At 59.0% G+C, this 27,286-nt stretch overlaps 1 protein-coding gene across 7 annotated transcripts in view; it reads left to right on the top strand.

Annotated features, from left to right (window-relative positions):
• The window catches only part of VAV2 (vav guanine nucleotide exchange factor 2), a 219,675-nt gene that overhangs the window by 168,757 nt on the left and 23,632 nt on the right, over positions 1-27,286 (top strand). For 2 of the 7 annotated variants that reach the window (XM_035262226.3, XM_035262213.3), the window contains exons 5-16: positions 831-933; positions 2,929-2,943; positions 3,988-4,086; positions 5,842-5,910; positions 6,935-7,035; positions 13,982-14,081; positions 15,115-15,210; positions 15,925-15,993; positions 20,998-21,084; positions 24,011-24,096; positions 25,322-25,454; positions 26,476-26,490. In XM_035262226.3, the coding sequence (XP_035118117.1) occupies positions 831-933; positions 2,929-2,943; positions 3,988-4,086; positions 5,842-5,910; positions 6,935-7,035; positions 13,982-14,081; positions 15,115-15,210; positions 15,925-15,993; positions 20,998-21,084; positions 24,011-24,096; positions 25,322-25,454; positions 26,476-26,490 (973 nt within the window). The remainder of the gene's footprint in view (positions 1-830; positions 934-2,928; positions 2,944-3,987; positions 4,087-5,841; positions 5,911-6,934; positions 7,036-13,981; positions 14,082-15,114; positions 15,211-15,924; positions 15,994-20,997; positions 21,085-24,010; positions 24,097-25,321; positions 25,455-26,475; positions 26,491-27,286) is intronic. The other 5 variants (XM_078331239.1, XM_035262217.3, XM_035262230.3 and 2 more) reach the window with 3 other exon arrangements.

The raw sequence follows: 27,286 nt of genomic DNA, 5'->3' as shown, positions 1-27,286 counted from the left end.
CTGGTCAGCCGCCACTCACAGAGTCACTGGAAATGTCCCCCAGTGTGGGGAGGAGCCAGGCTGGTCAGCTGCCATGCACAGAGTCACTGGAAATGTCACCAAGGAGCTACATTGAGCACACGATTGCCTGCAGGAGTCCAGATCACAGACCATGTGGGGGTCCTGGTGGGCGTCTTGGAGGAGGTGGCCCAGGAACTGAGTCCTGCAGGCAGAGGGGTGGTTTGTTGGAGTAGGACCATGAGCTACAACAAAGCTTTATTGTATCAGGTTTTGGCAGGAATTTCTTTGGCTCTGGTTTCAGAGGGCAAATGACAAACTCCAGGTCGCTGTCCATGTACCTGGGACGTTTGCACCTTGGCTCCAAGGACTGGAAGAGCCAGGGCTGAGCCAGAAGCACTCAGGGCTCCAGGTCACAGCCTTGGGCTGGGGGGAAAGGGGCTTCTGGTCTGGAGGCAGAAGCTGCATGCGCCCATCAGATAGGAGTGGGAAGATTCTGGTGAGGGCAGGGGTCCTGGCCCTGGGCCTCTGGCCTGTGTCCCCAGCATTTAGCAGAGGGCTGGAGAAGTGGGGGCTTGTCCTGGTAGATCTGTCTGAGATGCACATGTGGAGGCAGCAGGCAGAGCCCTCGAGGATGCTCCCTGCGCTGTCCAGTTCATGCCCACAGACGCCCCACAGGCGGGGCCCACCGCACTCTGTAGACTGAGGCCCAGGCAGCTGACCTCACTGTGGCTCCAGCTGCCTGCATCCCTCGTGGACCCTCATGCTCTGCGGCTCCCCAGTCAGGGTGGTGGGAGCCTCCCCTGCCCTCTAACCTGCCTCCTCCTGTACAGCGAGCATGACCTGGGGGAGGACATCTACGACTGCGTCCCATGTGAGGATGGAGGGGACGACATCTATGAGGACATCATCAAGGTGGAGGTGCAGCAGCCCATGGTGAGCCTGGCCCCTCTCAACCCCCTCCCCTCCCCCTCTCCTCTCCCTTCCCAACCCCTTCCCCTCCCCTCCCCTCCCCTCCCTCCTCCAGTCCCCTCCCCTCCCCTCACCCACATAGCAGCCTGGCCCTTGCTTAACACAATACCGAGCTGTCCCCATGTCTGAGCCACCGAGGGGGAGCTGCCCTGGGTACAGGGGGACATCCAGAGGGTATATCCCATGGTCCTTCCCAGTTCCCACAGGGCTCCTCTGAGGCACATCCTTGGAAGCCCTCACTGACTCCTGGTCCACTGAGTGCCCTTCCTCCCTATGGAGGTGCTCTCAAGTGCCCCAGGTGCGACATCACCACCATCATGACCCTCCGCCTGCGTTGCCGCAGGATCCTCTGTCTAAGAGTTTGCAGGGCCCTCAGTCCCTCCTGCCCAGGGAGCCCTAAGATAGTAACTTGGCGCACAGTCTAACAGCGCGCATCATTTTCCCCCTTTGTGTGGAGAGTGATGAGACCAGTGTCGGCCCAATTAGCCAGCTGTGCATCTTTTATGTTGCAAGGATGTTTATTTCCAAGCAGGCGCTGGCGAATAATCTCTTGGAGGCCAGTTTGCTCAGTTTGGGTTTATTGCCAGCAGCTGCTGTGTGGAAGGTGGGCATCCAGTGGGGCTGGGATGGAGAGATGGGGACCGGCGGGGGGGCAGGTCACAGGCCCTCGGACTCCCAGGCTCCTGAGCAGTGGGCGAGATGCCACTTGCCAACTGCAGAGGCTTTTGATGCCATTTGCTTTCCCTGAAGACATGGGAAATTTCTAGCCGACTTCAGTGTTTTCCTTCACTGCGGGAGTAACCAGCTGGTGGTAGAGAGGCAGAAAGCTGGGGAAACAAATCCCCAAAGAGGCCTTGCCGGCAGGGGGGCCTCACCCGATCTGCTGGTGTCCTGCTGGGAGAGACAGGCAGGTGCAGGGCTGGGGGTCTCAGCCCCCAAATGGACTCTTAAGAGCAGGTTTCTCTGCTTGTCCGTAAAGGGTCTTGAGGTGAGTTTTGTTCCCCGCTATTACAGGGTCTTTCTCCAGGGATGACGGCCCTTTGTGGAGGCAGCAGGGCCTCCAGTTTGCCTTCCCGGGGAGCCTGGCTGGGTGGCCCTGCTCCCAAGACTTCCAGGGCAGCTGTTAGGGCTGGAAGGCTGAGCCATGGCACTGCTGCTGGGGCTCCCCTTGTCTCCCCGGAGCTGGCCTGAGAGGTCCCTAGGTGGCCGATGAGCCATCTGGACTTGGGAATGAGGTCTGACTGGTCAGGGCCAGTCCACTCCTCGTTGTTTGAAAGCTGGGTGTCCGGCGGGTAAACTTCAGCGGGCACATGCAGTGCCTGTGAGGTGGTGCCTGGATCACACAGGCCCTCTCTCTTGACACCCCCATTTGTGCCTGGCCAGAGTGGGTGCTCCTTGGAGCCCACTGCTGTCCCGGGTTCTGAAGCACCTGGGAAAGAACAGAGAGCATCCACAGAACCTGCCAGGCTGCGGGCAGTGCTGCCTGTGTCCGGGCTGGGCCACATTCTGCTGTCCCGCTCTGTATAGGGTCCTAATGCCCATTGCTGGTCCCACTGGTCTTGAGCTGTCCTGTCCATCCAGGCAGGGGCTGGGGGCAAGGGGTAGTTCCTGCTTCCTGCCAGGTTCCTCTGAGAGAAAACAGCTGCTTCCATGTCCTCCCTTGTCCTGCCTGGAGCTATCTGAGCAGCACCAGTAGAAGGTAATAGAGATGGTGACGTCTCCAAAGGGAGATAGGCCAGAGGATGGCAGGTGCCCCTTCCAGAGCCTGGGTAGGGGTGCTATGGGAGCTCTGGCCCCCAAGCCTTCTTCCGCCAAGCTGGGCAGCACCAGGGGCTGTGATGTGATTAGGGTCTGCTGGCTGTCGTGGGGTGGTGTTCCTGACACCCAAGCCCAGCTTGTGAGGACACTGTGGGCCCTGCTAACTGCCACTGTTTCTGGTTTCTTTCTCCACGCTTGCAGATTAGATACATGCAGGTGAGTGGCCCTGGAAGGGGAGGTTGGGGACGTCCTGCCTACGCCATCTTCTTGACCTTTCAGGAAGGTCTCAGACCTCTGAGAAAACTCAGGACCCTGCCCTCAGGGAGACGTGGTCAGGCACACGTGACTTTGGGCATCAGGGACCCTCAGCACCCCTGTGGCCCTGTACCCCCAGCCCCATCTTGCACGTTGCCTTAGATCTGCAGCCCAGCAGACCCAAGGGGATCCTTGGGCATTTCCTGGAGGATGATGATGGTCTTAGGGCAGACACCAGTGCCGTGGGTCACAGCGACGTTTCTCCAGAGCCTTCTGACAGATGTGGTTCACCCAGCCTAATAGCACCTTAGACAGTGTCGGAAAAATCCACCACTCCCCACAGTGACCCCACCTGTCGCCTCACTCTGGACCACTGGCCAGGCAATCTCCGAACAGTCCTGCCCCGGCCACATTCTTCCAGAGGTGGGGGCAGGCCCTGCTCTGGAGGAGGCACCAGGGGCCTTACCAGGGGGTGTCATCTCAGGCCCCCTGGTTAGAAACCAGTAGGCACTCAGGGGAAGAGTCCGGCCTGCAGGTGGCTGGCACTGGGACGTGCAATGGTGGGTGTGGTCTGCATGGAGTCAGGCACCCGTCTGCCATGTAGAGAGGACTGCACGCAGTAGGTACTTTAGCAGGTCACCCTGCTCCTGTGCTGGAGGGGTGGCTTCTGAGGTGCTTGCTCCAGTCTGGTAAAGAATTGAGATTCTGAATCGGAGGCGTAGGAGCCTGGGATTCTAGAAACCTCCACCTGCAAGCCTGCCTTGGCACTGCCTCTGTGCCGCATCCCCTCCCCATGCCTCAGTTTCTTCACCTGCAAAATGGATGGGAAGGGGTTGGTCCCCTCTGTCATTCATCTGGCTGCGGCACTGCACACTCAGTGACCTCGTGGCCAAACCCGAGGAGGTGTCGTCTTGTGTAGGGGTGTCCGGGTGTCACGGGGCAGATGCGCAGGCAGCAGGTGGCCAGCCCCATGGGGTCCTGCTGATGCCCCCTTCCCTCCTGTAGAAAATGGGCATGACTGAGGATGACAAGAGGAACTGCTGCCTGCTGGAGATCCAGGAGACTGAGGCCAAGTACTACCGCACCCTAGAGGACATCGAGAAGGTGAGGGTGGGTGTTGGTTGCTGGAAAATGGCCACAGCCACTGTGGTCATGGCGGGGCCATTGCCTCTTGGGAATGCATTCTGGAGGCAGGACCACAGGGCGTCTCTGATAGGCAAAGGAGACTCAGTGGCCCCCCCAGCCTCCAGTACCCCCTTCCCAAAAGGAGGGTGCCCTCTCCTTTCCTCTGCAGCCCCTGAAGCCCCGGCCTGCAGGTGTCCCTCCTCCCCCGAGCCTAATCAGGGTGGGATTATGGCTTCAGCTCCTGAGCGTTTCTCAAAGGCAGGCCCTGAGCTAGCTCCTTGAGTGTTCCCCCCAGCCTGCCTAGAGGGGCTCCCCAGCCTCTGCACACTCAGCCTTCCCCTCTGTAAAATGGGGCAGCTCCCATGGGGCCTGGGAGTGTCCTGCACAGGGTGTGGTCGGGCCTGATAACCATAGCCGCAGACTCCGAGCCCCCTGCACAGCTCTTCCACCCCCATGCATCCGGGTCCTCTTTCCTGCCAACCGGTTGAGCTCCCGGAGGGCCGAGGACCAGACTTCACCTGCCCTTCCCCGCTCGGGCCTCCTGTGGGCACCTGGTCGGCCGGCCCTGGCACATTTCCCCAGCACTTCTGAGTCTTTATTGCCACCTGCCAGTATTTACTGGAGAGAAAAACCCATGTTGTTTTCAGGTTGGAGTCTTTTTCTATCTTCTGGTTGTGGTGTGGGGTCCAGGTTGGCCATGATGCCTCCAGCCGAGAGACCTGGGCTGCCCCATTGGGCCCAGGCTGGCCTTGCTCTGGCCGGGCCCCTCCTGCTGCCCCACCCTCCAGTCCCTGGCCAGCAGCCTTTCTGCATACACATGTGTACACCCTGGCCCAGGTCCTTCCAGTTCCCTCAAAGCCCTGCCCGAGCCCTCCAGAGTCCCGCCCCAGCCCTGGCAGAGTCCCGCCCCCTCTGGGAATCCTGGCCCTGAGGTCAGCTTCTGCTGGCCTTCGACTCCCTCCATGGCTGAGTGCTGCCTCAGAAAGCAGGAGTTCTCCTAGGGTCTGTCTCCACCCCACCTGAGGCTGTCACCGAGGTGTGTCTGTTTCTGCTTGGGCGATGCTCTCTACTCCCCATGGTGGCCAAGTGGCAGTCCAACAGCTGGGCCCAGAGGACGCCTGCAGAGCTGCTGGCCGCCCCAGCCAGAAAGCACTTGGGGAGCAGGAGAGGAGAGGGTGGCAGGGCGTCCCGGGCCTCTGGAGCAGGGAAGCAGCCTCACCTGGCCTCATCTTCACTTCACTTCCTGCCTAAGGCTGGGGCTGGAGGCCTCTGGTCCACTCCCTGCCCCTCCAGAACTCCTCGGGGTGGAGAGTGTCCCTTTTGCTAACTAACAGTTTTGGGGTCGTGCTCAGGAGCACAAGCTCAGTGTCTGAGTTCTGATTGCCCTGCCTCCTGGGTCTCAGCTCCTCACCACAAGCCACAACCGAACTCCCACCTCAGGGCAGCCACACTGCAGCACCCAAATCCACCCTGTGTGTGAGTGGCCTCTGCAGGACTCTGCCCCAATCATGCTGGGAGCATTAGAATCTTTGCCCTTGCACCTCCCCCTGCCCCCTGTACTCACCCCCGAAGCATGGAGCCCCATGTGGCCAGAACGCAGGCGGGCCCCAGTAAGCATGGAGTACCCCAGTGTGCCTTCTTGTGGAGCTGGCCCGAGACCCTCCACCAGCAACTGTGACCTTGAGAGGGCGGGTGACAGCAGCAGGGTGGCAGCGGTGGGCTTCTCTCTTCCAGAACTATATGAGCCCCCTGCGGCTGGTGCTCAGCCCGGCAGACATGGCAGCTGTCTTCATTAACCTGGAGGTAAGGGTCCTGGCCCCCTTGCTCATGCCAGGCTCTGGGCCTTAACTTGGCACTGGCCGTACATGTCCTGCTGTGCCCAGGGCCTTGGAGAGCTGCGCCCCTGCGGCTCCGCGGCGGCATGTGCTGGCTGGAAGGAGGAGACCTCACTCCCCTCTCCAGTGTCTTTAGGTTTAGGAGTCAGGGTGGCAGGTTTCTGGGCTCCCGTTGTCTGCGGGTCGGGGTGGCACTGACCTGCATGGCTGGAGGCACAGATGGCCCTGGGAATGTAGATGAAGTTTTTGTCAGTGGCCGGAGAGCAACGTGTCTCTCCACCCCTTTGAGAAGACCCCTCACCTGCTCTGCTGGTGTCTGAACACAGTCACAGAAAGACAGTTCCCCAGGCAAAGAGTCACCAGGTTTCAGCAGCCGCCTGTGGGTGGGCTTCCTCCGGGGACACGCTGCTCCTGGCGCTTCCTCTGGGCCTGGTGGCCACAGGTACCCACAGCCCATGTAGTAGCTATGTCCTGCCCTCTTGGGCGTCTCATTAGCTGCAAGGGTGGGCTATGGCTATGCTGTCCTGGACAAGGCTGGCTTGGACCCTGCAGCTTCCAGCGGCCTGTGCCTCTGACCCAGAGTTCATCCGGCCATGGGCTGTGGCCAGGATGGAGGAGCACACACAGAAAGAAGCCTGGGGCGGGGCTGCGGGTCCCGGGGTGCTGGCTGAGCACGGCGGGGCTGCGCTGTGCTGCACCACTCTAGCTGCAGAGCTGGCCCCGAGCCGGCCACTGTGTGTCAGATGGGCTGATGTGGGCTGTGGGTGGCGTCCTTCCCACACGGAATGGCTCCTTGGGGCCCCATTGCTCTAGAACCTTCTACCTGAATTACACCCTGGCATGAACAGATAGATAGGAAGGGTGCAGGCCCAGCACCTGGGCCCCTCACCCGCTCGACAGGAGCCACAGCAACATGAGGGTGCGTCCAGGACAGTGCTCCCATCTTGCCTCGGGTGGGCCTGGCCAGGCACTCACGGCTCTTTTTAACGCAGGACCTGATCAAGGTGCACCACAGCTTCCTGAGAGCCATCGATGTGTCCATGATGGTGGGGGGCAGCACACTGGCCAAGGTCTTTCTTGATTTCAAGGAAAGGTGAGTGGCTGCCCGCTCCTCCCTGTTTGCAGGGGCGTTTACACACGTGGGACTCTTGGGTGCTGGGTGTCTGAGGCAGGGGCCGCCCCCTCTGGACCCCGTCCTACCTTGTTGAGAATGCCACCCACCCCGAGCCATAGCCTGGTTGATGGAGAGCCAGCCTCCTGTCCTGTGGGAGCTTGGCAGGGGGAGGATGGGATTCCAGACACTTCTAATTAGCTGTGAGGGGCGGCTGTTGGAATGGTTCCGTGTCCCTGTGGAGATCTTGGGGCCCTGCTTCTCCCTTCTGCACCTTTGTGGCTGGTTCTTTAGAGTTAGGATGCAGACAAGGATGAAAGGAGGTGGCACAGGGGGCTGTTGGAGGCCAGGGAGGTCGGATTTCTGGGGTTTAGATGATGCCCAGGCTGATGGAGGCCGTGGAGATGGCATTTCTAGCCACAGACATTTCGAGAGAGCCCCATCAGGGACGGTGCCAAGCTCTCTGTTCCTCGGAGAGCCTTTGGAGGGGCCTGAAGGGGTCTGTGCTGATGCTTCCTGAACTTGGCTGCTCACTAGAGCCACTGGGGAGCTTGATACAAACACCATGTTCTGGTTCGTCTTAGAAGGGTCTGCTGTAGGGTTTGGGGCTGTAGAAGACCCCACAGGGGCATCTGACCACATGGCCCTGGGCATTGGGCGCCTTGGTGCCTCTCTTGTTTGTCTGTAGGAGGGTCCCCTTCATTGTCCACCAGGTGCCTGTCAGCACAGCTCACACACCCCTCCCTGTCCAGGCAGCCGGGGACAGGCCCAGGGCTGGATTTTCGGGCGCGCTGCATGGGAACCATGCAGGTGCTTCCCTGTGTGCTCCATAGCTCCAGGAAAGGAGCTCCCCTTCCCCCGCAGGGAGGGTCCCGGAGCCTGCTGTCTGGGGGCCATGGCTTGGGGGGTTCCCGGAATCGTGAGGGAACAGGCAGTGCCAATGGTCAGGTGGCAGAGGGGACCAGGAGAGCTGATGAGGCCCAGCAGGTGTGAGCACACTGGCCAGCCCTGGTGGGTAAGAGTGGGCAGGGGTAGGGGACAGGACTCTCTCACCTGCCCCCAGCAAGGTGTTCCTTTCACCTGCGGGTGAGCCAATAGTGCCCAGCTGGCAGGGTCACACTGGCTGTCACCAGATCCTCACCAGGCGTGGGGTACAGCGGATTTTCTCAGTGCCTTGTTCACGCTCTCCCTTGGCCAGGAGTGGAGGGAGGCTACGGATGAGGCATGGTTTGCTTTGATACCTGTTAAAGGCTGAAGCCCTGGAGCGGGAGTGGCTGGCCGTGTGGGAGAGTGACAGGGTGGACGGCCCGCCCTCTCACAGGAGTCTCTGCAGCCAGGCTGCCCTGTGACTCTTCTGGACCCGTCCTGCCAGCATGACCTTGCACGCATGGTCCCCAGGACATCCCTGCCTTGGAGTGCCACTGCAGTGTGGGCAGTGCGTCCAGTCACAGGCTCAGCCCAGGAGCTCTGCAGACAGGTGGCCCTGTCCCTGGCAGCAAGACGCCATGTCAGACCCATCAGTTGGGGTTCTGTTTTGGGGAAGAGGCTGGCAGCGTTTCCTCAAAGCTCACCACCAGATCATGGTGGTTCCATCCCAGCATCCAGCTTTTCTGCTCCTTTCCTCTCATTTTGGAGCCAGCCCCAGGGCCCTGGTTCTTGCTCACAGGCTGAGTCCCAACACTTTTATAGGGTGCCTGCTGTGTAGCACTCCTGAGCTCTGGACTGAGGACATGCAGTGAACAGAGCTGCTGGACTCTTGCTGGGTGGGAGGGATGAGAAGCAAGACAGAGGAGCTCAGGGGGGCTGTGACAATGACCACAAACACGGTAGCTTAAAGCAGCAGGGATGTCCCTGCTCTGCAGCCCACGTCCTGAATTAGTCTCACTGAGCCAAAGTCCAGGCAGCCCCAGGTCACGATTCCCGCAGAGATTCCAGGGGGAGCCTTCCTTCGTCCTGCAGCTCCTGGGGTCCCGGGGGTTCCTGGCTTGTGGCTATGCTGCCTCATTATCTGTCCCTGTGTCCACGTGCCCTGCCGCGTTCTCAGTCCCTGCGTCCACGTGCCCTGCTGCGTTCTGTCCCTGCGTCCACGTGCCCTGCCGCGTTCTGTGTCCCTGCGTCCACGTGTCCTGCCACGTTCTCTGTCCCTGCGTCCACGTGCCCTGCCGCGTTCTGTGTCCCTGCGTCCATGTGCCCTGCCGCATTCTCAGTCCCTGTGTCCACGTGCCCTGCTGTGTTCTCTCTTCCTGCGTCCACGTGCCCTGCGTCCACGTGCCCTGCGTCCACGTGCCCTGCCGTGTTCTCAGTCCCTGCGTCCACGTGTCCTGCTGCGTTCTCTGTCCCTGTGTCCACGTGCCCCGCTGCGTTTTCTGTCCGTGTCCACGTGCCCTGCCGCGTTCTCTGTCCCTGTGTTCACGTGCCCTGCCGCGTTCTCTGTCCCTGTGTCCACGTGCCCTGCTGCGTTCTCTGTCCCTGTGTTCACGTGCCCTGCCGCGTTCTCTGTCCGTGTCCACGTGTCCTGCCGCATTCTCTGTCCCTGTGTCCACGTGCCCTGCCGCGTTCTCTGTTCACGCGGCCTCCCCACTTCTCTGTGTCCTTTTCTGAGCCTGCTCTTTTGGGATTTAGAGTCACCTTCCTTCAGCATGGCCTCATCTTGATCCTCACCATGACTACATCTGTATCGTGACAAAATAAGGTCACATCATGAGGCTCTGGTGCACAGGCATTGTGGGGGGCACTGCTGTTCCCACTGCCGCTGAGCTGTGGCCCAGGCACCTCTCCATTGCCAGCTGCCTGTGGTTAGTGGGGCTGGGGGTGACAGCTAGCCCTGCCATCTGCTTTGCACCTGGGCTGAGTGAGAGAGGGCGTGGGCCCCTTGAGTGTCCTGGAGTCAGTGGAGAGAGTGTCCCTCTGCAGAGCCTCACTGTGGGGCCCTGAGGGCCAGGCTTGGGAGCCATGTGCATTAGCTTTGGAATCCAGCCCTGTACCCCCTTGCTGGGTGACCTCAGAAGTCATGTCACCTCTGAGCCTCAGGGCCCCCGTCCTAAAAGTGGTGTTTCTGTGAGGACACAGTGAGCCCAGGGGTGACGCATGTCCCATGGCCAGGGCCACTGCAGGTTCCTTATGGTGATCTGACTTTCTTTCCCCAGTAGTTCTGCTGTTCACTGTGAGTGTCTGTTGTGCACGCCCCCTACACCCTGCATCCTCGCATCAAATGCATAGAAGGACCCGTGTCCAGGCTTGAGGCTATGGCCACTCAGCCGTGTGTGAGGCCTGTACAGGCAGGTCCGGGCTGGGTGCCGGGGCGTGGGGAGAAGTGAGACCCACTGCAGGAGCTCGGAGCTGGTGGGGGGTGCCACCGGGGCCGTCTCCTCTGTCAGCTACCAGTGACTTTGGACAGGCCTCTACCTGCTTCCCCTTGACTTGTCTCCTTGCTTTTCCCTCTGGCCCTGCGGGGGCAGGGGTTGAGGTGGAGAAGGCAGCACAGAAGGGACAATGGTAGGGAAAGGTTTTGATGGATGAGTAGAAGGTTGCCTGGTGAAGGCTGCCAGCTCAGCTGTGCTGTGGCCGAGATGTGGGCATTCCTGGTGGAGCGTGGTGTGAGGAGAGCAAGCATGGGATATGTACCCCAGCCCCTCGTCTGCCTACACCTCGGGCCTAGGTGACCTGGTGTAGTGTGAAATTGAAGTGGGGAGCTCCTGAGGCTGGCTCGGCCACACTAGAGCTGCTGGCACCAGGCATGTTACCCGTTGGGCTTCATTCATGTGCTTTTCCACTCACATGAATACTTCCCTTGACTGGGAGGGGCTGGGGCCATCACTGGGCCCAGCTCACCTGAAATGCTCAAAGCTGAGGCCACAGTAGCGCCGGGCCTCCTGGGAAGTCAGGCGTGTGGTGTCACGTGCTTCCTTGGGCCCGAGCATGGCCCCGGCCCCCGCAGCAGCAGACCTGGCTCCATGCAGGGAGGACCCCTTGCCGGGTGCTCTGGCTTTTCCCCTCCCCAGCCCACACTCGCCCTCCCGCCTCTGGGCAGCCTTGGGAAGCTCTGAAAGTGCCAGGGTTCATCACCTGCCCTGGCTTCCCCAGCTGGAGTCCTCAGGGCAGGTTGGGGCACTTTTCTTTTTTTTTTTTTTTTGGGACGGAGTTTCGCTCTTGTTACTCAGGCTGGAGTGCAATGGTGCGATCTCGGCTCACTGCAACCTCCACCTCCTGGGTTCAGGCAATTCTCCTGCCTCAGCCTCCTGAGTAGCTGGGATTACAGGCACGCGCCACCATGCCCAGCTCATTTTTTGTATTTTTTAGTAGAGACGGGGTTTCACCGTGTTGACCAGGATGGTCTCAATCTCTTGACCTCGTGATCCACCCGCCTTGGCCTCCCAAAGTGCTGGGATTACAGGCGTGAGCCACCGCCCCCAGCCGGGGCACTTTTCAAAGGGACCACATGGGTGGGCTGGGGGCCGCAGGGTTCCCGGTGCCCCTGGACCTCCTGCCGTGGTTCTGGTCTGGTGTCATCATCGGAGGCGGCCCAGTGCAGCCCAAGGACCTGGGCTTTGGCGTGGGTGACTGCTGGGTGATTCCCTTCTCAGCTTCGAGCCTCTCTCAGCCTCACTGTCACAGTCACAGTCCTCCGGCTTCCAGCCCAGCCCCCGGCACTAGGTGATGCGTGTGGTGTGTCTTTTGCGCATGGCTCTGACGGTTCTCTGAGGGTGGAAAAAACACGGATCCGGAGCAGGGCAGGTGCCAGGACCCTGTGTCTTGTCTGCTCACTTTCCAGGCTGCCAGAGGTCTCTTAAATGTCCCTCTGTTTCTTCTCCCCTCTCCTCTGCTGGGGCTTCTGAAGCTTTTGTTCAATTTTTTTTTTTAAAAAAGGGGAAAACCCCTTTTCTTGATTGCGTCCAGAGATGATAGCTTTTCATCAACTTTTCTATTAAAATGATCAGTGCAATAACTCATTTAGGTGGAAACCAGGGGCAGGTTCCCATTTAAAGTGGCTTCGGGTTAACACACACCCGCGGCGTCAGGCAGGAAGCACTCCCGTTGCAATGACGGTGATGCCTCCATGCAGACCTCTCAGGTCTGTGGACATGGGACCCACCCATGGGGACATACCCGTGCAGGCCCACGTGTAGGCCCTGTGGGACTGGCCATGGGTGCTTTGCTTGACTATGGCTGGGCTGCCAGCTCAGCTGTGCTGTGGTTGATGTGGGCGTTCCTGGTGGGGTGTGGTGTAAGTAGAGCAAGGCTGGGATTCAAGCAGATTCTGGTCCTTTCTCAGTCATTGAATCGCAGCCTCCCATGCCAGAAGCCCTCCTGCAGGCCTGTGGGGGAGAATTCTCAGGGGGTCCAGCCACTGGACCCATGTGCAACGCTGGGAGGGTCTCAGGGCCTCTGGTGCCCCTGGCCACGTGTGAGGATGGCCTCATGAGTATTTATTGGGAGTGGGAAATGTGTCAACATGCCTGTCCCTGTGCCTGAGCCAGCTCCTAAGGGACATGATCCCGGGCAGAAATATGTCCCCAGCCACTGTTCTGATCAGCCCACAACTCCAGAGTGGGGAAGAAAGTGGCATCGCTTGGGCTAGAACCACAGGTGTGGGGAGTGGGGCCTGTCCAGGGACCCATGTGGCAGAAACCCTGTCCCTGCATCAAGACCCCACAGTCAGGATGCTTCTTCCCAAGTGCAGCCCTCCACAGAAGCCAAGCTGCAGGCCCAGCTGCCTGCCCTGAGCCCCAGGCCAGTGCCCAGCGGCAAAGCAGCGCTCATGATGGAAGGAGAAATGGTAACCTGCTCCCGAGAGCCGGCACTGGGCTTCCCGCACCAGGGAGGCCTCCAGACGCTCACCAACACACAGCCCTGCCAGACAGCACATCACCAGGGCACCCGTCGTCCCCCAGCCTTGCAGGCCAGACTGTCAGCTTCCAGCAAGTTCATGGAGGCCTCAATCTCCCTGCCTCAAGAGTGAGGCTAATCACACCCATCTTTACAAATGGGCAAAAAAGGTCGTTAGGCTTGTCGGCAAAGCACCTGGGAGCAGCTGCCTCCACGAGTGGTGGCTGTTGTCATCCTTGTCACCAACGTCATCACCTGGCGGGGTTCTTTTTGGGACTGCCCTGTCGGTGGGATGACAGGGTTTTAAAGATGAAGTTTCAGGCTGGTAAACCTAAGACCCCGAGGCTCCAGAGGTCAGAAACCCTGGGTTCCAGTTTGTAGAGACGTGGGCCCAGTGCTGGGTGAGGGAGGAGGGTGCCACAGCTGAAGAGACCAGCACAAGGTACCGAAGTGAGAATCCAAGTGGCAGGAGAGCGATGCTGGGGCCAGGAGGAGGTAGTGGGCAGGACACAAGGGCCGGCCTCCCGAGTGTCCTCTGGGGACCCAGCTGGTCCTCCCAGGCCTGGCAGCCACATGGCTGCCCACATCCCCGGTGAAGAGGGGGATGTCTCCCCTGCTGATGGAATCCAGGCACTATGTAGAAGCAACAAGGGTGACCCTTGGGGGTTCCCCACCTGGCACAGCACCAGGGCGCGCCCCTAGCTGGCACAGGCCTCAGTGCTCAGGGCCTGTGCAGAAGTCTGAGGCCTCCTGGGGCCTTCCTTCCTGGGGGGATGCCAGGGGCTTCTCTTTTCCTCCAGTATCAGCCCTTTTCAGGGGTGTGATGGGGGCTTGAGAGCTCCACCCTGCATCCCAGCCAGGACCTGACCTAGAACCACAGCGGGGGCCCCTCTCCCGGCATGCCCGCAGTCCTCTTGACGGCCCGGTAGCGTTTCGGGAGGGGGAAAGCAGCCTCCTGGCCGTCGAATATTTCCATGCACAGGGAGCTGTCGGGAGGGGCCTGTTGGTTGCATACCTGCAGCCTACTGGGAAGAATGGACGGGCCCACTGCAGCCTCGAGCTGCTTGTTAAACCTGTGTGTGTGTGGGTGTGTACCGTCCAGGCTCCTGATCTACGGGGAGTACTGCAGCCACATGGAGCATGCCCAGAACACGCTGAACCAGCTCTTGGCCAACCGGGAGGACTTTAGGCAGAAAGTCGAGGTGAGTGCTACCAGGCCCTGGCCCTGGCCCCAGCCCCGAGGTGGCAGCTTGCAGGCAGGACCTCGTTATGTGCCAGCCTCTCTCTTGCCCATTTGTTGGGAAGGTGGTGATGGGGGTGGTGACAGGGTGGTGACGTGCTGGTCTTTTCTCCTTTGCATCGTGTTGGGTTGGGAAGTGGGCCGGGTGGAGGTCACCATCCCAAGTCAGGACACAGCCAGACTCCCCAAGGAGAAAGGGCTTTGGAACTGAATCTCACTCAGCTGGGGCTCTGGCTGACCCCTGACCCTGGCCTCTGCTGGCCCCAGGGAGCCTCAGATAACATTTTCTGGTAACTGTGAGGCCCCCTCACCCCACATCCATCCTCACCCCAAGCCCCATCAGCATCTAGTGTTTCTCACGTGAGCCCCTCCCAGCCCCTCCTCTCCCAGCTGAGTTTCCAGGCTCCCTCTGGTCAGTACACCCTGTTTTCTGCATGAAGCCTGGCGTGGAGTCCCCTAACTCTGGCAGTGGTGGAAGCAGTGTGGCCCCCATGGAAAGGCAGGATGCCCCCCAATTCCAGGCAATGAATGGGGGAACTCCCTGGTTCCTGGGAGCGGTCCCACAGCTCATTGCAAGTTGACACCCCACCTTGCTTCTCCCAGAGGCCAGGCCAGAGGGGGACTGGTCTGTGGGGGGTGCCCTGCTGCCTTCTCCAAAAGACCTGGCCTGGCGGAACAGTCAAAGCTACGCCCAGGCAGGCCTGGCAGGTGCCCTGAGAGGGTCCCTGCAGCATCGTATGTGTCTCACTGCGTCCTGGTGTGGCCAGTGCAGACATGGTGAAGGGGGAGAGGTGGCGTGTCCCCACCCCTGTGTTGTGAAGCCCACCCCTCTGCACACACCTGGTGCATGGACTGGCTCTGGGAACCCAGCCAGAGAAGGACCAAACGTCTGGGCCCGAGCTCTGGGCTTAGGTCTCCCCTCTGCAGACGAGGGGACAGGTGGTTCAGGCTTTCCCCAGGCTGGGGGGTCTCCCATCGCCTTATCGCCCTAGCAGGAGTGCACACTGAAGGTCCAGGATGGAAAATTTAAGCTACAAGACCTGCTGGTGGTCCCCATGCAGAGGGTGCTCAAATACCACCTGCTCTTGAAGGTGAGGCTCTGGGTCCCATGTGCCCGTGGGGGTCATCACTGCTGGAGTCAGGTGAGGGCCGGCAGCTTCCAGGGGGTGTGGGACACAGCCCGCAGACAGATGAAGTTGAATGTCAGCAAAGAGGTTTGTGCTTGGCTCATAACCACTGCTCAGTGCACGTGATGGACAATTATCACAGTAAATACACATAGGAAAACCATGACTCAAATCACTGATGAGGTCAGAAAACTGAAAGAGACAGAAAAGCGCCCCACACCAGGAATAAGAAGGGCCTGTGGTTGATCTCTGAGCTTCCTGTTGGCCATGGGAGAAATGGAAATGGAAGCCCTTCAGGAAGGACAGACCTGGGAGGGAAGGCAGTGGTTTCTGCGAGGCACCTCGAAAGACCCTTTTCCCGTGAACTGCGGGCACAGCTGTTTTGCTGTGCATTTTGCTGCCTTTGTGTCCCTTCTCACTGTCCTTGTGTTTTGCTGCCTTCGTGTCCCTTCTCACTGTCACCCCCTTCCTTTGTCCACAAGGTTTGGGAGTGCCCCTGCCAAGAAGTGGGGTGTCCTCTGTGCGAAGGGTCACTATCAATCCAAGCCTGGGCCAGCAGGTGGGGGTGGTGTTCTTCTGAGGACTTTGTTCTCTGTGCACCCCCTGCACTAGGTAGGGGCCAGGGCAGAGGCCAGGACCCCTGAGTGGTAACATGTGATACCCTTCTCACCCTTCCAGGAACTTCTAAGCCATTCTGCAGAACGGCCTGAGAAGCAGCAGCTCAAAGAAGCATTGGAAGCCATGCAGGTGGGTAGGTAAACTGAGGCAGGGGAGAAGCCATCGTGCGACTTAGCATACCCTGCTTCGCTCTTGGACTGCAATTGGGCTCATTAAGCTGAGATTGTGACCATAGACGTCTTCCCGGGACAGCAGGAGTTGGGGAGGGTCAGGGAAGGGTAGTGGGTGAGACCCACGGCGGGTAGAAGTAATAGGTGGAGAGTGCTGCTCCCTCAGGTGTCCTGAGTCCTAACCTCCCTGTCCAACGAGACCTCCCTTCAGCCTCTGCTCCTCCTGCTTTCGCCCCCCAGGCACTGGGCTTCTCACTTCCAGCCGTGAGGTTTCTGCTTCTAAAATGCCAGCCCCAGTGCCATCTCTCTGCTACCTGCCCGGGCAGCTCCTTCGCTCCTGGCTGTTTTGAGGCCGCCCTGCCCCATCCAGCCATGCCTCCCTCTCTCCCCTTGTCTGGGTGAGTTTAGCTCATGTCACTCCCTTGCTCAGGCACCATCCGTGGCTCCCACTGCCCAGGAAGCAGGCTCTCCAGGCCTTCTGCAGGGCACTTGCCCCCGATGTTGCCTCTGTGTTTACCACAGTTCCAGGCACATGCGATCGCTCCCAGGCTCTGCACATTCCCTGCACTTCCCCACCTCCGGGTACTGGCTCAGGCTGTACCTTCTTCCTCATCCTGCCTTTCCTGCCTTTGCAATGGACAGGACATTCTCCAGGGAGGATTGCCCCCCCACTGGGTTCCGTCCCCAAGGAACTGGCTTCCCCGTGGGTGGCACTCTCACTCCTGGACACACTTGGTCATGCCAGCCCCTTCCCAGCCAGACCTGTGTCAGCCATGGTCAACTGTGTCCCAGGCCAGGCCTGGCAACCAGCATGTGGTAGTCCCTTCCAGCTGCAACTGGGTGGACGGACCATGACTACCCCAACATTTCCCTCATCGGGAGCACGGGGCACCTCTGCCAACCCCCTCAGGGCTGCAGTCCTGCCCTCTGACACCTGGCCCCTGCCCTCTGGGCAGACCCCCAGGCTTTGGGCCACCTTTTTCTTTCCCGGGTGCCTCATTTAAGGAGCTCCCTCTGGGTGGGGGAGGGGCAGTCATCTGTCTCCATCTATAGCTGCTGTTGGGCTGTGGCGGGAGTGGGACCAGGGCTTGGCCGCTCGTGCTGAGAGGTTCTCTGAGCAGACCATGTGCTCTGGGAGAAATTTACTCCAAATCCTGTGGGCACTCGTGTGTGGGCACGGAAGCCAGTCCCAGAGACCTTCAGCTCCGCTGGGCAGCGAGCCCCCGAGGAGTGCTCTGGGAAAGCGATGCCTCCTGCCGTGACAGGCTGACATAACTCTTCGGGTCCTCTCTGCGGCCCTCAAGCCGCCCTTCTAACACCTGCTCTGGCCTGCCTGCCGTGAGCCACGGTGTGTGAGCCAGCTCGGACGGCCTCGGGGGCTCTGAGACAGCGACAGCAGGTGCAGTGGGCTGTGCACCCGGCCCCTCAGTGTGGTCTTGCATTTCACACTCTCAGCACATGGTTTCTGGCTGCCGGGTGGCTCTGAGTCCTTTGATGGGACAGTTTCCCAGGAGTGTCGCTCACAGTGCTGCCAAATAACTGTGACATGCATCTGCCTTTCTGAGAACCTCCATGACATGCGTCTGCCTTTCTGAGAACCTCCGTGACATGCGTCTGCCTTTCTGAGAACCTCCGTGACATGCGTCTCTCTTTCTGGGAATCTCCGTGACATGCATGTGTCTTTCTGAGAACCTCTGTGACATGCGTCTGCCTTTCTGAGAACCTCCGTGACATGCGTCTGCCTTTCTGAGAACCTCCGTGACATGCGTCTGCCTTTCTGAGAACCTCCGTGACATGCGTCTGTCTTTCTGAGAACCGCTGAGCCTCATCATGAGACTTCAGGGCTGGAGGGATTTCGGAAGTCTTTTGATCGATTCCCAGTTTATATAGGAAGTCATTCATGCAGCCACCATGGGAGTCGTCACTGTACCTGGGCTTGATTCCCTCTAGGGACTGAGAGCTGACTCCTTATAAGGCAGTGTCTTTGAGAGTCGGCCACCCTGCCTCTGTGGGCCTGAGGTTTGTCTATAGGAATTGCAGTTTTAGGTCCGAGCTCCATGAACTGACTGCAGTCCTGCCTCTGTATCAAAGTACAGATATTTCCCTCACCTGCTCATTCATTCTGGCAACTTCCATCTGCTCCTCTTTCGTGCCAGGCATCGGGCCAGGTGCACACAGGGGCCACGGTGGTCAGAGCTGTAATGTTTCTGCCGTTGGGCCCTGAGCTTTGTCCCTGCCATTGGGGTCCTTGTCTCTGGGAATTTATTTCTTATTTTAAAGGCAAGTGGATAGGAAAACAAAACACACCTTTCAGACAGCATGCTGCAGCTTCCCCAGGAAGGGTCGTCCTGCGTGGTGGGTGGGGAGCCGACATGAGGGCCTCTAGGAACCAGGAAGGGCCAGAGGGATGGGAACCTGCTGACCACCTGACCTGGCTCAGGCTCTGGCTGCTAATTTGCATTTCGGGGAATGCTGCCCGCTGCTCTGGGTGGGCAGGGCTGGGACCGCCTGCCTGGCTGGCTCCCTTGGGGTCTGCTGTGGGCCAGGTCCAGAGGCTGAGTTTTCTGGACTGAAGTGGGCACTGCTCCCTGGTGACCATCACAAGGATTGCAGCATGGCAGAGAGCATGGAGTGGGGATGGCCAGACCCATGGAGAGAGGGACTTTCTGACCCCTCATTCTGTCCAGGCTCCAATGAGAGGCTGTGGCTTGGAGAGGCCGGGGAGCAGGGAGCTTCCCAAGAACGGGGAGATAGGTCAGCCCAAGCCAGGTGGCTTTTCCATGGTCTGTGGCTCCAACACACAGGGCTGTTTCCCTCTACAAGGATGTTTAAGAGGGACCACGTGATGGAGTAGAAAGAAGCGGCACCAGCCAGGAGTCTCGGTTTCTTGTCATCGTCACCGATGAGGTGTGGCTCTTGGTGTGGTCCCTTCCCTGACTCACTTTCCTCATCTGTCATGCAGAGGTGATGCTTCTTAGCCCTCTTGCTTGAGGGCAGCCTCCCCGGCAGGATGAAGGAAGGAGGTCTGGAAATGCCGAGTGCCTGGATGCTGGGTGGAGGGGGTCCTTGGGGGCTGAGCTCCTGTGTACACGTGCATGTACACAAATGCTCACACACCCTGCACAGCACAGCTTGCTCACACACAGTCACATTCACACACACCCAGCACAACCCACTTACACATGCTCACACACACACCCTACCCAGTACAGGCCGCTTACATACACATGCTCATACATACAATCACACCCTCCCAGCACAACCCGATCTCACACACACAATCACAATCACACACCCTGCCCAGTACAGCCCACTTACATGCCACCCGGCACAGCCTGCTCACACACACAATCACACATACACAATCACACATACACAATCACACACCACGCCCAGTACAGCCCACTCACACACACATACACAATCACAATCACACACACCTCAGCACCTGCTCCTACACAGTCACACACCCTACCCAGTACAGCCTGCTCACACACACAATCACACACACCCCACCCAGCACAACCCGCTCACATGCACGATTATGCACCACACCCAGTACAGCCTACTCACACATACATGCTCACGCACACAATCACAATCACACACACCCCACCCAGCACAACCCGCTCACATGCACAATCATGCACCCCCTTAGTACAGCCTGCTCATACATACATGCTCACACACAGAATCACACAATCACACACACCCCACCCAGCACAACCTGCTCACACACATACATAATCACACACCCCACCCAGTACTGCCTGCTTACACACACATGCTCACTCACATACATACATACCACAGCACAGCCTGCTCACACACACATACATGTACATGCACCCCACCCAGCACACCTCACTCACACATGCCCACACACATTCACTCACACAATCACACATACCCCACCCAGCACAGCTCACACACAGACACACAATCACATCCCCACCCAGTACAGCTTGCTCACACACACACACAAACACCACCCAGCACAGCTCACACATCATCCAGCAGAACTCACACACACAATTACTGACACCCCCCACCCAGCACAGCTCACACACACAGTCTCACACACAATCACTCATACACACACAATCTCACACCCAGCACAGCCCACTCACACACAATCACTCACACACACATCATTCACACCCCCAACCAGCATAGCTCACACACAAATCACTCATACAATCACACACACACATCATTCACACCCCCAACCAGCATAGCTCACACACAAATCACTCATACAATCACACACACACTTCCACCCAGCACAGCCCCCCCACACACCCAGCACAGCTCACTCACGAAATCACTCATACACACAATCACACACACACCCTCACCCAGCACAGCTGACTCACAATCACTCAAACACACCCCTACCCACCACAGATTACTCACACACACGTGATCATACACACACATAATCACACTCCCCCACCCCGCACAGCTCACTCATACACACACACACCCAGCACAGCTCACACAATCACACACCCAGCACAGCTCACACACACACACACTTACACCCCCACCTAGCACAACTCACACACTCATACACCCCCACCCAGCACAGCTCACACCCACAGTCACACACAATCACACCCAGCACAGCTCACACACAGTCACACACACACCCCACCCAGCACAGCTCACACACACACACACAGCACAGCTCACACACACACTCTTACACCCCCACCTAGCATAGCTCATTCACACACACACTCACATACACCCCCACCCAGCACAGCTCACACACACACAGTCACACACACACACACCCAGCACAGCTCACACACACACTTACACCCCCACCTAGCACAGCTCACTCACACACACAGTCACTCACATACATCCCCACGCAGCACAGCTCACACACACAGTCACACACACACACACACTCCACCTAGCATAGCCCACTCACTCCCTCTCTCTTCTTTTCCAGGACTTGGCCATGTACATCAATGAAGTTAAACGGGACAAGGAGACTTTGAGGAAAATCAGCGAATTTCAGAGCTCCATAGAAAACCTGGTAAGTGGGACTGACTAAGGAGATTATGTGTGTGGAGACGTTCAGGCTAAGGAAGGTCCTTGAGGACAACTCCCGTGAAGTCATGCTCACAGCCCAACACTGAGCGAGCTCCATGGGCAGCCCCACCATAGCTGCCTGTGCAGGGTGTAGTGCCGGCAGCTTCTGAGTTGGATCTTGGACTCCCGGCATCCACGCTCCCTTGCCCACCACAGACAACCCAAATGCCCTGTGCACCGAAGATGGCCTCTGCTCAGGGAGCATCGAGGGGGTGGGGAGGGACCGTATTAATTGCCCCGTCCCCCTTTTCTCCCCGCACCAGCCTAGACAAAAGACTCTAAGTCCCAGAGGAGAGCTGTGGCTCCCAGGGGCAGGAGACGCCCCCACTCCTTGGACCCCTGGCCCACCCTCACCTTGTCTGTCCCCTCCAGGGGCAATGGACAGGGTTTGGTCCCAGGCTCGGTGGGGCCGGCTCACCTCTGCTCCTCAGACCCCATCAGGCAGGGCTGCCATCTCCCAGGACTCTCCCCAGAGCCAGGCCCTGCAGAGGCCAGGCTTGCGCTGCTGAGTCAGTCACCTCGTCCTGCCTGGGGAGTGGGGAGACGCCACCCCAGGAAGCAACTTCCCCGGTCTGTGCCAACCGGAGCCAACTTCCCAGGATCTGCTGGTTCTAAGCTGGGCTTCCCAGGATCTGCTGGTTCTAAGCCAGGCTTCCCAGGATCTGCTGGTTCTAAGCCGGGCTTCCCAGGATCTGCTGGTTCTAACGCGGGCTTCCCAAGGATCTGCTGGTTCTAACGCGGGCTTCCCAAGGATCTGCTGGTTCTAACTCGGGTTTCCCAAGGATCTGCTGGTTCTAACGCGGGCTTCCCAAGGATCTGCTTGTTCTAATGTGGGCTTCTCCACCACAGCACTGTCGACGTTTGGGGTGGGATCATTCGTGGCTGTGGGACCTGCCCTGTCTGTCACAGGATGTGGAGCAGTGTCCCTGGCTGCCACCCACCAGATGCTAATAACACCTCCATCCCCGTAAGTGATACCAACTGAATATGCCTCTGGACATTGCCAGAGGATCCCTTGGGTGGCAGAATTACCCCTATGAATCGCAAACTTTTTTATTTTTGAGACAGAGTCTCACTCTGTCACCCAGGCTGGAGTGTAGTGGCATGATCTCAGCCCACTGCAACCTCCACCTCCCCAGTTAAAGAGATTCTCCTGCCTCAGCCTCCCAAGTAGCTGGAATTACAGGCGTCTGCCACCACGCTCTGCTAATTTTTGTGTTTTTAGTAGAGACAGGGTTTCACTGTGTTGGTTAGACTGGTCTCGAACTCCTGACCTCGTGATTGCCCATCTCAGCCTTCCAAAGTGCTGGGACCACAGGCATGAGCCACGTGAATCACAAACATTTTCACCCTGGTGATTTCACTCGCATGAGGCTGTGGCAGAGAAAGGCCTCCAGTGCCCAGCCCACACCCACCCAGTGTCAGCAGTACAAAGAGAGCACCCTCCACAAACAGGGTACGAGAAAGCACCCATGATATGTTGGCAATGAAAGAAAAAAAAGCTACCAAATGGCATTATGATACTGCCCCCTTCATCTTTCAATTTACAAAGAAATAAGAACATCTGAATGCAGAGGAAGACGAGAACAGCTGTGCCCTGACCGTCAGCACCTGGCAGGTCCGTGCTGCCTCGAGCTCCTGCTCAAGGCATTCGCAAATGCTGTATAGTGAGCAGGGTGTGAGGAGAAAAGTTCATTTTATTTTGTTTTTTAAGTTTTTACTTGGGAGTAATACTTGTTCATTAAACAACAAGAACAGACTGGGTGCGGTGGCTCATGCCTGTAATCCCAGCACTCTGGGAGGCTGAGGCAGAAGGATTCCTGGAGGTCAGGAGTTTGAGACCAGCCTGGCCAGCCTGGTGAAACCCCATCTCAACTAAAAATGCAAAAATTAGCTGGGCGTGGCGGCAGGCACCTGTCATCCCAGCTACTTGGGAGGCTGAGACAGGAGAATCACTTGAACCCGGGAGGCGGAGGTTGCAGTGAGCTGAGATTGCGCCAGTGCTCTCCAGCCTGGGTAACTGGGTAACCAAGTGAGACTCTGTCTCAAAAACAACATCAAGAATAAAACAGCATGGCCAGCAGGCGTCAAGCATCCCCATGAACCAGGCCCTGCACCCAGTCCTGGCTCCGAATCCCATGACCACAGGGAAGGTGGTGCCTTCATGTTCTGCGCCCGAGAGCTGGGGTCTGAGGCCTGGAGAAGCTGACTGAGGCTACGTGGCACCAAAGCTGCCCTTGCAGTCTCTGGGGCTGAGGTGTTGGAAGGAGACGCTGAGCCGGTGCCTGGAGCACTGCCAGGCAGGATTCTGTTCGTGTCTCAAAGCGTTTTCCTCCACCTTTTCCTGTCTGTATGGACACTTGGAAAGCCGCACAGGGAATATGTCAAGAGATGCTGTCTCTGAATCAGAAGAGTCACAGAGACACAAACCAAACAGACAATGGAAGCGAAACCTCAGGAAGCCACACGGGGTCTGAGTGGAAGCTCAGCCTTGGCAGGATCCCAGCCTGCCCACCCTGTGGCAGATAGGCACTGTTTGTTCTCTCCTGGACATGGGTTCTCGGGCTTGGGCATCTGGCTTTTCCTACCAGGTCCCACTTGGGGCTCCACGCAGCGGCGGCCTGTGAGCCGGCCATCAATTGCCCTTTGTCCCCAGAGCTGAAGGCAGCCCCTTGGCAGGACTGGCCAGGGAAGGGACAGAAGCTGCCAGTCCCTGTGCCTTCCTGGTCTTCTGCGCCCTCCCTTGTCCGCTTGAGGACCAATTGGGAGCCCCAGGGGCTGTTTCCTTTTGTCCTGCCCCTGCTGCCTGTGGGGAGCCCCCTCGGTGTGCTGCCCCAGCCGCGGCTGACAGCCCCTCTCCTTCTTTCCAGCAAGTAAAACTGGAGGAGTTTGGAAGACCAAAGATCGATGGGGAACTGAAGGTTCGGTCCATAGTCAACCACACCAAGCAGGACAGGTGAGCAGGGTGGGCTGGGTGCCGCCCCTCCGGGGTCAGGCTCTCCCTGTCTGGGAGCCGCTCCTAAGTGGCTCTGGAAGCAGGGCCTTCCTGTGGAAAGAGCTGCCTGGCAGTGGCTTTGTGGTGTTCAGTTTTAATTACTTCCTTCCTTCTCGTCAGCGAGTGGGTGCCACAACCATGGGGCTTTTGTGCCCGTGGCAGGCACCAGACTGGGGTGGAAGAGCCAAAGGCCTGGAGGGCCAGTCCCTGCACTGCCAAGACTCAGCCTCCAGGGACCCGAGACAGGCCCAGAGTGGCCAAATGAGCTCTTTGCCAAATGACTGCCGGAGAGTGCCCAGGCCCACGGCGGCCGAGGCTTGTCCAGGGCCCTCTGTGTGCTCCTACTGTGTGCTGCGGTAGGGCTCTCCATGTGCACCTACTGCGTGCTTGTCCAGGGCCCTCCGTGTGCACCTACCACGCGCTGGGGCAGGCCCTTCGTGTGCACCTATCGTGCACTGGGGCAGGCCCTCCGTGTGCACCTACTGCGTGCTGGGACAGGGCCCTCCGTGTGCACCTACTGCGTGCTTGTCCAGGGCCCTTCGTGTGCACCTACTGCGTGCTGGGGTAGGGCCCTCTGTGCACCTATTGCGTGCTTGTCCAGGGTCCTCCGTGTGTACCTACTGTGTGCTTGGGCAGGGCCCTCTGTGTGCACCTACTGTGTGCTGGGGCAGGGCCCTCCATGTGCACCTACTGTGTGCTTGTCCAGGGCCCTTCGTGTGCACCTACTGCATGCTTGTCCAGGGCTCCCTCCGTGTGCACCTACTGCGTGCTTGTCCAGGGACCTCCATGTTCACCTACTGTATGCTACAGCTGGGGCCACAGCAGATCCAGGTCCCTCCCCCTTGAGGCTCCCAGTCCAGCGCAGGATCAACTGGGAGTGGCCGTCAAGGGTTAGTGGTGTGTGGGAGGCCGGCTTGGGGGGTGCAGGAGCCCCCTGAAAGGCTCCCAGCACAGTCTCAGTCATGGAGGTAGGGAGCCGAGGAAGGCTTTCTGGAGAAGCAGCATGGGACTAGCCAAGACCTGGCCAAGGCCCTCGTTAGCCCGTTAGCCCGGTGAGCCAGGGGAGGGCAGGGCTTGCTGGGAGAGGGAGTCAAGTGCCAGAGCCTCAGGCTGAGCCCCTGCTGCCAGCCTCGGAGCAGAGCTCACAGTGCTGGGTGCTGACGCCCCACTGCGCTGCCTGGCCCAGGTACTTGTTCCTGTTTGACAAGGTGGTCATTGTCTGCAAGCGGAAGGGCTACAGCTACGAGCTCAAGGAGATCATCGAGCTGCTCTTCCACAAGATGACTGATGACCCCATGAACAACAAGGACGTCAAGAAGGTGGGGCCTCCGGGTCCGCCCCCCCAATTCCCCCGGGAGGGGAGCGTGGGGGTGGCCTGGAGAGAGGCACTGGGTTCCGGACCCCAGGTGAAGGGGACACGAAGTCAGCTGCTGATGCTGGCCGGGTGGGCACGGGTGGTCGTGGGTGGGGGGGCCCACCCTGCAGGAAGCCTCCCCTCTGAGTCACTGCCTGGCCGCCATGACCAGTGCTCATGGCAGGCCTGCTCCGAGCCGGGCCCAGTGCCCACCAGAATCCCGCTCCCCAGTGTGGTGACTGAAGCAGAGGGGAGGCCTGCCCAAGGCCTGTAGCGAGGGTGGGGCTTTCAACCTTGGCTTTCCATCTGGCCAGCCTGACTCCAGCCCATGTTGTCCTTTGTAGCAAGCAGGCTTTCCTCTCTCGTCCCACCCTGCGGTGCTTGGAGAAGGACTGTGGGTGGGTCTGGCTGTGGCTTGTCCAAGACACTGCGGGCAGTTGGCTGGGGCCTGTGGCTGCTGGGGCGGGGCCAGGGCTGCAGGGGTGGAGCTGTGGGACTGGGGCTGCAGGGCTGGGGCCTGGGGCTGCTAGGGGGCGGGGCCAGGGCTACAGGGCTGTTGCTGCCTGGCTCTCTGGTTCAGTCCTGCTTCAGCTGAGGCTTCTGCCTATGTCACTTGAGCACCTACCATGTGCAAGGGGAGGAGGGCAGAAACCCATGTTCTGAAAGTCCAGGCCCTGGTCTTCAGGGTTGCTAGTGTGGCGCTGGTACAGACCCAGCGAGTGCAAGCTGGATGAGCTGTTGAGGTGACCTGGTCCCACCCTGATACCCTAAACAAGTAACTGGGGCCCACGAGGCAGTCCCAGCCTCCAGCAACCAAGTCTCTGGAAACAACGTCCTTTCCCCACTGATCTCCCGCCCCCAGCCTAGGCAGTGGGTGGGGGTGTCCTACCTGCCAGGGCTCCTGGCACCCTATTGCGGCACCCCCCACAGGGTCTGGCTGAGCCTCTCACTGACCATCTCCCCCTTCCTCTCCTCATGCTTCCTAGTCTCACGGGAAAATGGTAAGCACCTAGCACCCAGGTTCTCCCACCTGCCTCACTCATCCCAGCCTGGCACTGCCCAGAGCCAGGGCACCCAGGGGCCTGAAGGGCCAGGCGTATGGTCTTCTCCATCCTCCTTTCACTCTCCTAATGGTGAAATGATTTGTATTCATGGTGAAAGACTTGCCCACTAAGGCAGTGAGAAAGGAAAGCCCCATCCACCCTCCGTCCCTGGAGGTCGGGGGTCTTGGTCTCGCTTCAGCTCTTCAGTATCCTTTTTGTTCTTCTGTGTTCTCTCCCTCTTCCCTCCCTCTTCCTCTCCTTTTCTTCTCTCCTGATTTCCTCCCTCCTCACATCCCCAATCTACTCTTCCTCCCTCCCTCCCTCCCTCCCTTCCTCTTTCCCACCATCTTTTGTAACCAGTGGGTTCCTATTTGCCAAACTCTTCCTCCTGGACCACTTTGAAAGCCCTTTGCCCCAGAGCTTGGAAAGATGGCGAGGCTTGTGGGGGTGGCTGAAGGGGAGTCAGGGAAGGGAGTCAGGGAAGGGAGCCGCTGTGGGCCGCTCAGTGGGGGATGGCTTTGCGGAGGAGGCCTGGGCCCGTGGCTGTTCCCTGTGGAGGGTGCCTGGGCCCCCGGCTGTTCCCTGTGGAGGGTGCCCGGGCCCCCGGCTGTTCCCTGTGGAGGGTGCCCAGGCCCCTGGCTGTTCCTGCCTTTTTGTTGTTGTTACTATACTTCAGAGAAGTGAGTTTTTTTAGCATCACATTTAGGAAGTAAAAGGGGGTGGTTAGGCCTGGCAGAGGGGTCCTGGTGAAGCC

Source organism: Callithrix jacchus, chromosome 1, assembly GCF_049354715.1.
Source record: "Callithrix jacchus isolate 240 chromosome 1, calJac240_pri, whole genome shotgun sequence".
NCBI classification, from domain to species: Eukaryota; Metazoa; Chordata; class Mammalia; order Primates; family Cebidae; genus Callithrix; species Callithrix jacchus.
Note: the sequence above shows the minus strand (reverse complement) of the source record. Positions and strands in the feature narration are given on the sequence as shown.